A 12,405-nucleotide genomic window follows, 5' to 3' on the forward strand; every position below is an offset into this window, starting at 1 on the left:
GACGGTTGGCTAAGGAACATTCGAGACGGCTACACTGCGCCTTTTGAAGATGCTTCGTCGCCACCGCCGCAATTCACCCATGACTCTGCGAGTGCGAATGCAAATGAGGAGAAGGCCATCGAGTGCAGATCGACTCGAGAGACGACAGGGCCACCTGAACGACAGTACGAGCAGCCTGTCCGAGCCCCTCGATCGCAGATCCAGTCCTTTGACGAGCTTCGCCGCTGGTTGCTGAGCCAGCCGAACTGGGTAGGTGCACAGAAGCCGTCAAATGGCTTGACAACGTCCGCCAAGAAGAAGAACGAGTCCAATGGCGCTCAATCCAAGCCCGCTCCCATGTTGGATAGTAGCAGCCACTCGAAGTAGTCTTGTCCCGACGAGGCTTCTATGGTCATAACAGTCACTCCGTCTGGACCCTGACGAGGCCTCAGACGCTTGCCCTGCATGAGCTCGCTATCGCTCTCCGGCGCTAGACATCCGATCGTGTCCCTTCTTCGATGTCCCACGAAAACGAACAGCTCTTGATCCGAAGTTGCTGGTGCGCCATAGTCTTGACCCTCCGAACCGAAGCGATGACAATCCGATTCCGTCCTTTCTTCTGCGTCCTGTGCTGTGGTGGGGCCGTTTGTTCGAGGGATCGACCGGCAGTCGACAGCCTGAAAGTCGAACCAAGAATCGAGAGCAAACCAGAAAGGCTGCTCTTTGATCAAGGAGCGAATCTTGTATGAGATGATGAGCTCTGGTCCCGAGCTGTTTGAAGGGTATCTTGACCTCGCGGCGGACCCGTACGAGGAGAGCGATATGATGGACCTCAGCAGTAGCGGCAAAAGTTCGGGAAAGTAGACCAGATCAGAACACAGGATGTGTGAGATTGGATTTGCTTCAGCCGCCTTGACGTCGTTGGATGCGAGCGATTGCAGCTCCGAGATGAGCGATTCAGCATGAGCGTCGTTGCCCCAGGCCAAGCTGCGTACGCGTACGTCCAAGAGCTCCGTGGCTTGTTTGTATCCGGCTCGGGCTACGTTTCGTTCCATCAGAGGTACGACGTTTTCCAGATCCGTCAGCACGAGTGTCGCCTTCGAAGACTTGCTGCCGGTTTCCGTGGCATGTTGCTGAAGCTGTCGTGCAAGATGCAAGGAGCCGTATCCAGCCCCGGATCCAAGCTCGACGATTGTCAAGGGTTCGTCACTGGTCGTGTTGAAGAGGGAGCAAGGCGGGTCGAACTCGAGCTCGCCAGGCACCTGTTGGGCTGGGCGAAGATATCGTGCAAGCAGATACGCAGCTTCCCAGATTCTTCCTGCTATGCCGAATGCTTGGATGTCCTCGACCGTGTCTTGCTCCCACGAGGCTGTCTGGGCCGAACTTGAAGCTTCTCCATCTGTCTCTGGCCCGGAATGTCGGTCCTGAGCAGCTTTTGTCGGACCACTGTCGGGTTCGGAATGCCTTTGCGAGCTGCTTGGATGGATTCGAAGACCGTGAGGAAAGTTGGGATCTCCGCTACGATCAGCAGCGTCCATGGTCTCTGCCTGTGGGGCGCAGGTCTCGAGAGCCTTGATGGTGGTGAAATGGACAAGAAGAAATCATTTTTGGACCTTTGGATAAATTAAGGGTCCAAAAATCACGCCAAAAATCGGGCCCGAAAAAGGCGGCGGATTGTGGCTGCCGCCGTGGAGTGCTGCTCTGTGACGGCAAAGCGAGTCAACTCAGCCTGCTGGCTGGCTGCCTGCGTTTGGGCCAACCAACCGCGGCTGAGACCCTCACGCTTTCCACCTTCCTGTCTTGCTCCTCATCCATGACCATCCCATTCTGATGCACGATTCGCTTGTTCAGCACCTACACAGCAGCTCTCAGCGACAGCTCTGATCAGCGCGACCACCACAGGAAGCATCATTGGACCTTCTTTGCCCAAACAACAGCCCCCATCCGGTCCATCAGAGCATCCCGGAACAGGAATCTTCGTGGAGCATGCAATCACCTTCGAATTGAATTATACTGAATCGGGCACGAGCCTCTCGTCGCCATCATGTCGGGCCGCTCCAACACTATCAAGAACATCCGGTCCAAGATCAAACATGAAAACACCACCCTTGGCGCCGGAACAGCCTCTGCCAGCTTCAGCTCGGCGAGGAGCCAGATCCCACACGTCGGTGACATCTTTGGTCAGCACCCAGGCTCGGTGTCCATCGGCGGCAATGCTACTGGCGCAGCTCCCAGTGGCCTAGGAGCAGGTCCCTCCTACGTCAGCCTTGCCCCATCCGACTCCGCCTCCAACTACCAGGGAAGGCCCGGCCATGCACATTCATCCTCGACAGCCTCCCGTCAGTTCAACCCACAGCAACAAGGAGCGGGCATCTACGGTCACGCAGAACCTAGCGCGCAGAGTACAGCAAGCTTCGCGCTGGATGCAGCCTACTCCATGTCGGCTAGCAACACGGCCACTTCATCGCACGGTCGCACGCCTTCGGGGCTGGAGGCAAGCGATCCTACTCCTCACTCGCCGCTCCGTCCAGCTCGCTCCATGCGCAGACCACAACAGGCGCCTGAGATCTCCAAGGGTCTCGCGTCCATGTCAGCTTCCAGCACGTCTCAGGATCGGACTCGAGTGGCACCCTCACGACCGCGGCTCCAGATCCCTCCCGTCGGATCCAATCCACGTCCTGCTGCTGGTCCCTCTTCACCTTCCGGCCACGCACCAGGTCGAGACCTCCTCGCTGCCTCCAGATCGCAAGGAGGATATCATGCCCGCAACACGTCCGCACAGAGCAGCGGCGGCGTGTCCATCGGCTCGCATGGCGCCCCGCCACAGGATCGTCATGCCCGTTCGGCCCAGCTAATGACGCAGCTCTCTCATCCAGGCACTCCGGACTCGGATGACCGCGATGACTTCTTCGACGGGCTCTCGCCGGTCGATACCCCTACTGAAGGTCATCACCCTGCGCTATATAGCAACCATCCCACCTCCGCCAACAGTCTCTCCGTGCCTGGCCAGCGTCCCCAACGCGATCCGCGTAGAAGGTCAGGCATTCCTCTAGGCTCGCTCACAGAAAGTCAGCAGCCCACTGCTCTCAATTCGGTCCTCTCCGCTCTCACCACCGCAGGCAGGAAGGGTCAAGCAGCACGTATCATGCGAGGCACCACCGCCGAAGAAGAGGCGAGTCGCCGTCGCAGCGAAAAGGAGATCTCCCAGACCTCGCGGCAGGTGCACAAACCGCTCAACAGCTACGTCGATCGATCAGAGCCGCGCGCTTTCCAGTCCATCAATGCCGTTCTCCGCAAAGTCGAGGCGGAATGGCCCTTTCTCGCGCATGACCGCTTCAACTCGGTCGCACTAGCCTTGTCCATGCTCGACCACAGCAGTCTCGGTGCTAGCCGGTACGAGTTCGAACAGGTCAAGCAGATCATCGAAACGTCGCTCCAGGGCACCGTCGACGATCACTACGAGTCTTTCGCTACAGCTATCACGCTGCACAACAACGTGTCGCAAGCACTCAATGCGGCGCAGTCGAGCGTAGGCGGCGCACGCAGGCGGCTGAGGGATTCGCAAGAGGCCCTAGGAGCGAAACGTGCTGACTTGGTGCAAATGTGGCAGCGCAGCCAAGCTGTCAAGGAGGCGCTTAAGCTGCTGGACTTGGTCGAACATCTCAAGTCGATTCCGGACAAGCTCGAGAGTCTGATGGCGGAGAAGCGCTTCCTCGAGTCCGTCAACCTGCTCGTCCGATCCCTCAAGACGATCGACAAACCGGAGGTTGTCGAGGTGGGCGCAACCAATGACCTGCGCGCCTACCTCAAAGGACAGGAGCAAGCGATGCTCGAGATTCTGATCGAAGAGCTGCACAACCATCTCTACCTCAAGAGCTATTTTTGCGATGCACGGTGGAATGTCTACAGTGCCGGACAGGAGCACCTGCCGGCGGTCAAATTTGGGTCTACGTACGCGGGCGTTGCAAGTGCAGCGACTGGCGAGTCCCGCCCTGCAATGGGCGGCACCGCTTCGTCTGAAGGTGGCTCAGGAGCATCGACCGAATCTCTGCAGCTGACACTGTTCCTGCAGAGCCTCAGATCGAGACCCACCTTTGATCCGAATCTCGCTGCAGACATTCCCACATCTGCGCTGATGACCTCGACCAAGTCCTTCTCTGCACTGACGGGCGAGCTCAGATCGGGCGGCGCAGAGGATGCATCGATAGGTGGCGGTCCAGGTTCAGAAACGGGAGGCTTCCGCTCAGGTGGCCGATACGGCGCCGAATTCGAGCAAAACCCAGAAGCCGACTCCTTCCTCTCCATCGAGATGCTCCTCGAGTCCCTCGCACGACTCGGCAAGCTCGGCACAGCGCTCGATATTGTCTCGCAACGTCTGGCCATGGAGATTCACCAGCTCGTCGATACGACCATCGACGAGGTCGACGCACGCAACGAGCCGCTCCGTCGCTTCTCTGTCGCGCTCCGCCCTGAATCTGTGCTGCTCGCATCATCGTCCGCGCTCGCACGCTCCTTCACCGAGTCGATGCGCACCTCGCGCTCGTCCTTTAACATCTCGAAGCGGCCCATGTCGACCATGCTGCGCATCTCTGCGGGCGAGACCTCCGCACTGCAACGCGACGGCGAGACCATGCGAGACCTCTTCTGGACGCTCTTCTCCAAGCTGGACGCTGTCTTGCAGGGTCATCGCGTGGTATACGAGGTCGCCGGAATGATCGCCAGTCGAGCGGGCTTCAAAGATGAAATCGCATCTCGAAAGCTTTCGGGGGTGGGCTCGCTGCTGCAGGTGTGGAAGCCCATCCAACAGGAAGTGCGAACGCTGCTGCACGACTACCTGATGGATGACGAGGGCGGCAACTCGGCGCGACACGCCGTTGTCTCGGTCAACGACGTGCTGCGGGATCACAGATTTGGAAGAGACCGCAGCAAGCAGCTGTTCAAGCTGGCCGATGCTGGCGTCAAGCGAAGTGTGGGGAGGCGAGAGGTGGGACCGCTGCAGAGGCACCAGCTGGCTGTGACGCAGGCTCTCAAGGCGTCTGTGCCTGGCTTGGTGAGTGCGGGCGACAGCGCCGGCGGCCTGAACGGTGCTCGTCCCGGCAACCAAATCATCGTCGCCTCGTCCGGCGCGACTCTAGGCGCTCCAATCGGCGCTACCACTGCAGGCCGAGGTGGGCGCGGCGTTGAATCTTTCCACGGCGCCGGCCACCGTCTCCTCGTCAAGCCAGACGCATTCAACGTGTCAGTCCTCTTCCAGCCCGCCCTCGCGTTCGTCGAACGCGTCGCCGCCGTCATGCCCTCCGAAGCGGCCGGCGAAACTTCCCGCGGCTTCTCCGCATTCCTGGACGAATTCGTCCAAGACGTCTTCCTCCCGCAACTCGAAGAAAAAGTCCAGACGCTCTTCGCAGGCGCCACGTCGCACGCAGACAGCTTCGCCGAAGACCCTGCTTCGCGACACCTCGGCATGACCGCCGCTTCGCGACCGGTGGTCAAGTCCGCCTCGAACGTCATCGTGCTCATCGACAGCCTGTATAGCATGCTGCGCACGACGCCGTTCCATCGCGAGTCGTACTCGCGCTTGATTGCGATGGCTATCATCCAGTACTACCAGAAGTGCAGCGAGCGGTTCCGCGATCTAGTCTCTACGCGGGACGAGGGCGATGACACAGCTGCAACGCGGGTGAACGGGGGAGAGGGCGCATTTGCACTGTCGGCGAGCTGGGCGCAGAAGCCGGAGATGGTGGCGTGTCTCGCTGAGCTGCGCGACCCGGCTACCAGCCCGCAGAGGAAGATGGAGCTCATGGCGCAGGAGGCGAGGTTCGAGCTGGCCTACGCCAAAGCCAGAGCGACGCCAATTGCGATCCACGAGCTCACCACATCGCGCAAAAAGCTGATGGCGTTAGGATGTCTGCAGCACAGTGTCGAGTGGTTTGCGGCCAACATTGCGCGGCTCAAACCTGTCGTCGAGAATAGCGCCGATGGATTGCAGTCGAAACGACCCAAGGCGAGGTTGAGCGTGGTCGACGTGCTCGCGCTCAACGACGGTCGTACCATCGACGCCACCAGACCGAGCAACCACGAAGAGCAAGCGGAAGAGTCCCTCCCCCTGCCACTCACGCCCGACCTGGTCGCACGCTACTCGACCCTCTCTTCGGTCTACCACGCCCTCTCCTCCACGCTCCTCTTCACCCTCCGTGTCGAACTGCGTCTTCGCATCCTCACCTACCTGCACCTGTCCATCACGGACTCCACCTACGCTGTCAACGATACACCCCTGGAACCTGCGCCGCACATCGTGGAGCTCAACTCGGAGCTCTCCTCGCTCGACGACATCCTCCTCCTCTCCCTTCCCGCGGAATCTCGCGCCTTCGTGTTTATAGGCCTCTCCATGCTCATCGACACCACCCTCATCAGCTTGGTGAAAGACCTGTGCGCCGTTAATCGCGAAGGAACGAATAAGCTCCTCCGCAACATCCTCGCCCTTCAGCAGAACCTCAAGAACATCCTACCCAACAAGGAACCAGAGCTTGAAGTGAGGTTCGATCGCGCACGTCGGTTCTACGAGCTCCTCTACGCGAAAACGCCGTCCGAGCTGCTGGGTGGGATGAGGCGATTCCAACAGACCTTCCGTCACGCTGCAAAGGGGGCGCAGGTGAAAGCGGTCAGGTTTGAAGAGTTGCAGGCCGTACTGCTGCTCGCGTTGGGCGTGGAAAATGTCGCAAGGCAGAGCGCGGGAGGTGACAGGTTGGGACTGGTTCAGCCAAACGCAGGCACGATGGGATTGGACGGCGTGTCAAGGCAGAAGCTCAACGAGTATCTTATCGAGCTACACGAGATTGCTGGTGAGCACGAGTCCGATGACGAGTGATACACATGCAATGTCCATCACGATCACACACAGAGCTCGACAGAGTGCAGATGAGAGAGTGGATTTCGAGAGTGCGACGAAAACGTGGCGTCAAGAGTGCCAATGAGGATGCGAACGAAGGATCAAAGTGTCGAAAGAGAACAAGAAGTCAAGAGTCGAGAGGGTGTTGAGCGCGATGGCCTGCGCACGTTGCCGTTACTCCTGTTATATGTCAAAACGCGCCGTGGTCGTACACCGGTTGCTGTCAAGCTCGTCAGCGAGCGTTTCCTTCCCCGGATCGCTCTTGCGAGAAGACTTACGACAACCTCGATCTTGTCCTACACCGTCACCCGTGCACCGACAGCCAAAATGCAAAACGTCGCCATCAGTATCTGCTTGATGCGGACCAACGGCCGAGGCCGGCATACGTACCATGCTGCGATGGATCGAAGTGACTTCGCCCCTGTCGGATTCCGTCGTGCGCCGGTGTCGAGACGGTCTCGTCAGCTACTTCGTCGTCCTGTTGCAGGGACGAGCTGAAAAGGCGCACTCACTTCTTGGTCTCGTAGCGGAGCGTAGCCATGACTGTGTCAGACGCGCGGCCTCGAGTCAGTCGTAACGCTACGTGAGATGATGGTGAGGGGAGGCGAGCTTACCCGTTCTATCCTCGCGAGCTGCGGTTGTCAAACGTTACGAGTCAGTGCCGTCCCCAACAAGATCGAGGGCAGAGAACGGAAAAAGACCTACATTCGATCAACTGGACCACACCGTACTCCTCATTGTTACCAATGTTGAAGCGGACTGCGACGATGGCACGCTCTCATGTCAGTACGGATACTCTCGGACGGGAATGCAAGGAAGAAGACGATCCTACCTTGGTCTCCGACTAGCAGCGTTGTCCAGAGCAATCAGAACACCAGATGTCAGCCTCAGCCTTTGGGTGTACGATGGCGCCCAGTGTCGCTCCCGCACTCACCTTTGGGGGTCTTCATCGTGAATGAAAGTGGTCAATAGATGTGAAGAAGGATAGATAGTTCGCGGTAGAGTGTGCAGAAGCGCTGGTCGTCTGTGCAGTTGGAAAGAGGGAGAAGCGCGAGACTTGGAAGTGCGGTGAGGGGTTTTATAGTCGACGACGCGAGGGGACGGACGGGCTGAGTCGTGTCACGGACACACTGCAAAAGCGCCCTTCCGGACAAAACTCAGCCGACTCTTGGATCGGGTCGCGAACAGCTTGGTTGAGCAAGAGCAACTGAGCCTTCATGATCGTGTCTTCCTGCGCCAGGTGAGGCAGGGTCGAGTTGCGGCTGAGTCGCGGAGAAGGCAGGAGGCTCGTGCGTTCCCATCACGCGTCGTGTTGCCTCAACACTTCCCCTCGAGCCTTGACGGCGCATGCCTTGTGACCAGGACGTGCCGAGAAAGCACATTGAGGGTGAATCAGCCTCGATGCGAGGGAAAGAGCGGGCCCGTGAGGCGATTTTTTGCAACGAGCTGTCATCACGCTGAGAGACGAACCAAAACGAATGGTCAAGGTTTCGCCGGACAAGCCGAACGGGACATCCGAAGGAAGCCGACATTTTGAGCGTGGGAAGGGAAGCTGAGAGGCGAGGATGACTGGACAAGCCGTCAGCGTCTCGCTGGTTGAGCTTCACAAGGTCGGTGCATCCGAGTGAGCGATTCTCACGCTTCAGAATTCACAAGCTCACAATCAGTCGGAAGCGATCCGTCGCCGTCTGCAGCAGAAGAAGAGGCGCTTTCACCGCCCATGATTGCAATCCGAAGAGACAGCCTTGCTGATGATGGATTGTCATTGTCCGTGAGATGAGGAGACGAGCTTGACGAGCGCTACTTGGACATGTTGACCTCGGCGATACGACGACCACGGCTGCGTTCGATGTCAATTCGACCGCGCATGCCGCGTCCCTTGTCCTTCCTTCGCATCTTGCCACCAATACCATCGCCCATGCCCAACGGAGCCGCACCTCCCCACAAAATCTGCAGCGCTGCCTTGACCACGTTGACCGGGTTGGACGAGCCATAGATTGAGGCGCTCAAATCCGTGATGCCGACCGAGCGGCAAATTGCGTGAATGACAGGCGGTACACGCAGCCCGAAGCCAGCCGGGCGAGGGCGCATCACGACGGTGCTTGCACCCCACTTAGCTTCGACCTGCGTCTCGATGGTGCGCGAGCCGTCGCTGCCCTTGTGAATGCTAACGCTGTCCAGACCCTTGACGGCTTCATGGAAAGCTTTGCGGCCTGCTTTCGAGGCGTTGGTGTCCTTGCCTTCGCCGTAACCAACGAGACCGTTGCCGTTGCCCGCAATGACGAGCGCGTACATGCTCGCATCCTTGCCCTTGGTGGTCATGTGCACGACGCGCTTGAGCGCGATAGCGTGACGGTGCAGGTCGCGCACCTCTTTGACGCTGAGTGGGGTGACGGTGGACAAGTACTGCTCCGAGTTGACCTCGTCGGCGTCAGATCCGGATGAGAGGACGAGCGAGTCGGCCGAAGGTGGAGTGGGCTCAAACATGCGCGGCTCGTTGAGGAAGGTGACGGTCGACGGATAAGGTGTGGTAGTGGTGGGTTTGGATCGGATCACGTTGTCCGGGTGAGCGTCGAGCACAGGATCGGCAAAGTGAAGCAGCGATGGGAAGCTTCTAAGCGTGCTGGATGGGAAGTCGATGGGCATAGGCTTGTCGAGCAGAGGCGATGAGACTGGGATGGTCTTGATCGGCTTCTTCGAGGAGGAAGTGGAGGGTGCCTTGGACGAGGAAGCAGAGGATGAAGTCGAGGGCTGGACAGAGCGATTCGAGGAAGAGGCCGAATCAACCTTGTTCGCCCGCGACGAAGAAAAGCATCTTGCGCTTATCGAAGAAGCGCGGAGCTGCTGTGTCGAGGTGGACGCTGACGATGAAGCGAGTGATAGGTTTCGAAGAAGACCCGTGACGGATCTGTTGGTCGACGCCATGTCGGTGAAGAGGTCAGCGAGCAGCTGAGGATGGCGGGTCGACAGAGAGGAAACGCTGCTTCGTGTGCTTGATCTGCACAGGTGCGAGCACTGTGAGAACCTTGTCGGACGATGAGAAGTGAGGTTCGCTGTGCTCGAGATGGTCGGTGAACTGAGGCAAACTGCGTGGGCAAGCCGCTGCTCCGGTCGAGAAGAAAAAGAAGAAAGTCAAAAAGCACCTCAGCGTCGGAAGGTCTCGTGAGCGGCACATGATTATGTAAGCATTAAGTATCCAGCCTCGCCGACGAGGCGACACCGACTCTGCCACGCGGGGAGAGCCTGTCGAGGATCGTGACGCTCGCTGCTCTTGAATTTCTCATGAATTTAATTTTGGCGTGCAGACCTTCGTTCGTTGCCTCGGGCGGGGGATGGTGGGCTGGGAAGTGCATCCCGTCATGACAGCGTTGCTGTGAACAGTGGGCCAAGAGTGGTGATACAAGTCTATCCTACGCCGGCAACTGCCTCGGCAGCTTAGATTGCTAACGCCGCGATCCAGTGCCCATGCCCTGTGGAGAAAGATCCGATTATGCATAACCGAGCCATTTCTCCAGATGCAAGCCGAACACGCGACTTGAAGCCGAAACGTCGAACCCCCTAAGCACGATCATCAGCCGTTCCAACGGCTTGCTCATGTTGCGCAAGCGCCGGCTGTCAGTCGGAGATATCGTCGTACTTTTGTGTGTGTGTGTAATTGTGTCGTCTGACTCGAAGCTTGACGCCTTCTCCGCAGCACCCTCTACCCGACGTATTGCTCAACTACAAATAGTCGCGGTCATCTGTCTCTCGCACTGTCTGCCTTCACCGAACGCCGTCTCTCCCTCGGCCCTGTTTCCCAACCCCCCTCTCATCACGTTCTTCCTGGCTACGCAGCATGTCGGACAATACCAAGCACAGCAATGAGTCCCACTTCCCTCGCGCAGGCATTGCTCAGGACGGATGGTCGAACTCGGAGGAAGCAACGGCAACCTGCTTCTGCGGGGCGGTTCAGCTGGCCTTCCCTCTGAAGAAGCCGGGCTATGTTGGTTCGTTCGTGTGCAACTGCGTCGATTGTCGCAAGATCACGGCTTCCATGTTTGCGTCCAACTTTATCGTCAAAGACTCGCATCTGCGGCACCTGCGAGGCCAGGACAACCTCTCGCACTGGGGTCAAGCGGAAACGATTGCAACAGGGTACAAGATGACCAACTACTTCTGCAAGACATGCGGCTCGCTGCTGTACCGCGTTGGCGAAGGATTCCCGGGCTTCAGCATTCTCCGACTCGGAACGGTGGATGACTTCAGCCTGGTCGAGACCGTTCTCAAGCCTGGTGTCGAGCAATTCGCCAAGGACCGCGTCGGTTGGTTGCACGGAGCGCAAGGCATCAAGCAAGTCGAAGGCGCCTTCTACGGCACAGAGAAGAAACCAAAACTATAGGCTGGCTCGCTCGTCTTGCGGTGTTTCTGCTGCCATCCTCTCCAAAACTGAAGGTCTGAAAGAGGGAAGAAAGCCATTACCAGGTGTCGCGGTCGATGTGGACCTGGACTTGAACGAGGTTGTATGGAGCACTTTTGCGTTTGTCGCTTGTGCGCATATGTAAGCATGAATATTCATGTTTCGTGCACACCAAGGCGGCCCCTGGGGAGGGTCCTGGTTGTAGATCATGACGCTGTGATGCTGCAGACCGCATTTGCTGTCCGCGTGGACGAGCGTTTCCATTCGGCCCGAGCTAGCTCTATGTTACTCGCCGCTGGACTGATCTATCTTGAAAGCAGATCGCGGAATATCCACACGGCATGCCTGACCCGCAGAGCTGTCGCACTGCGCTTGCCACACTGCCACGATTGACTCCGTGTCAGCTCAACGCAAAAATGATGTTTCGCCTTTTCCGAAGGGCCGTGGGAGTGTGACACACCTTGATCGGATCAGCCGCTGGTCACTTGAGTCTGTCGACGGCTCATCCGACGATACTGAACCGTTCAGAGAAGAGAGTCGATACGGCAGGCTGGAATACGCTAAGCGCCTCGATGAATTGACTGCTCGGCCAATTCCTTCCATCGCAGACCACACGATGATGCAGCGCGCTGATCTGCCACATCTTGAAATGCGAGCCAAACTAAAATTGGGCGCGGTTTGCTGCTGCAGTTTCTCTTCTCCACAGAGCCTCGGCCCTGATTCGCTTCAGTCAGAATCGAGGTGGCAGTCCGCCGCCGCAAGGATCGCTTAGCCCCGAGTCCATTTTCCTCTTGTCACCTTCCCCCGCCCATCCTCCTCTTCTCACCACCATCTCTTCACCCTCAGCATCCACGACCTTCTTCAAAAGGCGGATCGTTGCTCTTGTCACCGTCACCGTCTTCGTCATCGTTCTGGGCTGCTTGGTGCTTTCTCTCTTGGAAACGGTTTGGGTTCTTTCGTCATTTTCCTCGTTCTTTGGGCTCGGACTTCTTTGCCACGGTCATCTCGGTCATCTCCTGCTTCTCAGATCACTCGCCAACATCCTCATCGCGCAAGCTCCATCGATTCGGGTCCCCCAGCCTAGGTCCAGTTCACGCATGCTCTTTGTCGTATCAAATCGTTTCCTCGGATCGTTATACTCGTA

At 58.2% G+C, this 12,405-nt stretch overlaps 4 protein-coding genes across 4 annotated transcripts; 2 read left to right on the forward strand and 2 right to left on the reverse strand.

The window, feature by feature from the left end:
* Positions 1-317: 317 nt before the first annotated feature.
* PSEUBRA_005324 (Nicotinamide N-methyltransferase-like protein) lies at positions 318-1,517 on the reverse strand (the record flags this gene model as incomplete). Its single annotated transcript, XM_059465503.1, has 1 exon — positions 318-1,517. The coding sequence occupies one exon, from the start codon at positions 1,515-1,517 to the stop codon at positions 318-320; it is 1,200 nt and encodes a 399-aa protein (XP_059321629.1).
* A 506-nt stretch (positions 1,518-2,023) lies between these two features.
* On the forward strand, positions 2,024-6,844 carry PSEUBRA_005325 (Sec8 exocyst complex component specific domain protein; the record flags this gene model as incomplete). The annotated part of the gene is made up of 1 exon (XM_059465504.1): positions 2,024-6,844. One exon carries the CDS (start codon positions 2,024-2,026, stop codon positions 6,842-6,844), a length of 4,821 nt encoding a protein of 1,606 aa, XP_059320437.1.
* A 1,821-nt stretch (positions 6,845-8,665) lies between these two features.
* On the reverse strand, positions 8,666-9,790 carry PSEUBRA_005326 (Ribosomal protein S5, N-terminal; the record flags this gene model as incomplete). Its single annotated transcript, XM_016438772.2, has 1 exon — positions 8,666-9,790. One exon carries the CDS (start codon positions 9,788-9,790, stop codon positions 8,666-8,668), a length of 1,125 nt encoding a protein of 374 aa, XP_016290621.2.
* Positions 9,791-10,700: 910 nt separating this feature from the next.
* On the forward strand, positions 10,701-11,243 carry PSEUBRA_005327 (Glutathione-dependent formaldehyde-activating enzyme/centromere protein V; the record flags this gene model as incomplete). The annotated part of the gene is made up of 1 exon (XM_016438751.1): positions 10,701-11,243. The coding sequence occupies one exon, from the start codon at positions 10,701-10,703 to the stop codon at positions 11,241-11,243; it is 543 nt and encodes a 180-aa protein (XP_016290622.1).
* Positions 11,244-12,405: the final 1,162 nt, after the last annotated feature.

Source organism: Kalmanozyma brasiliensis (assembly GCF_000497045.1).
Source record: "Kalmanozyma brasiliensis GHG001 unplaced genomic scaffold PSEUBRA_SCAF5, whole genome shotgun sequence".
Lineage (NCBI taxonomy): Eukaryota > Fungi > Basidiomycota > Ustilaginomycetes > Ustilaginales > Kalmanozyma > Kalmanozyma brasiliensis.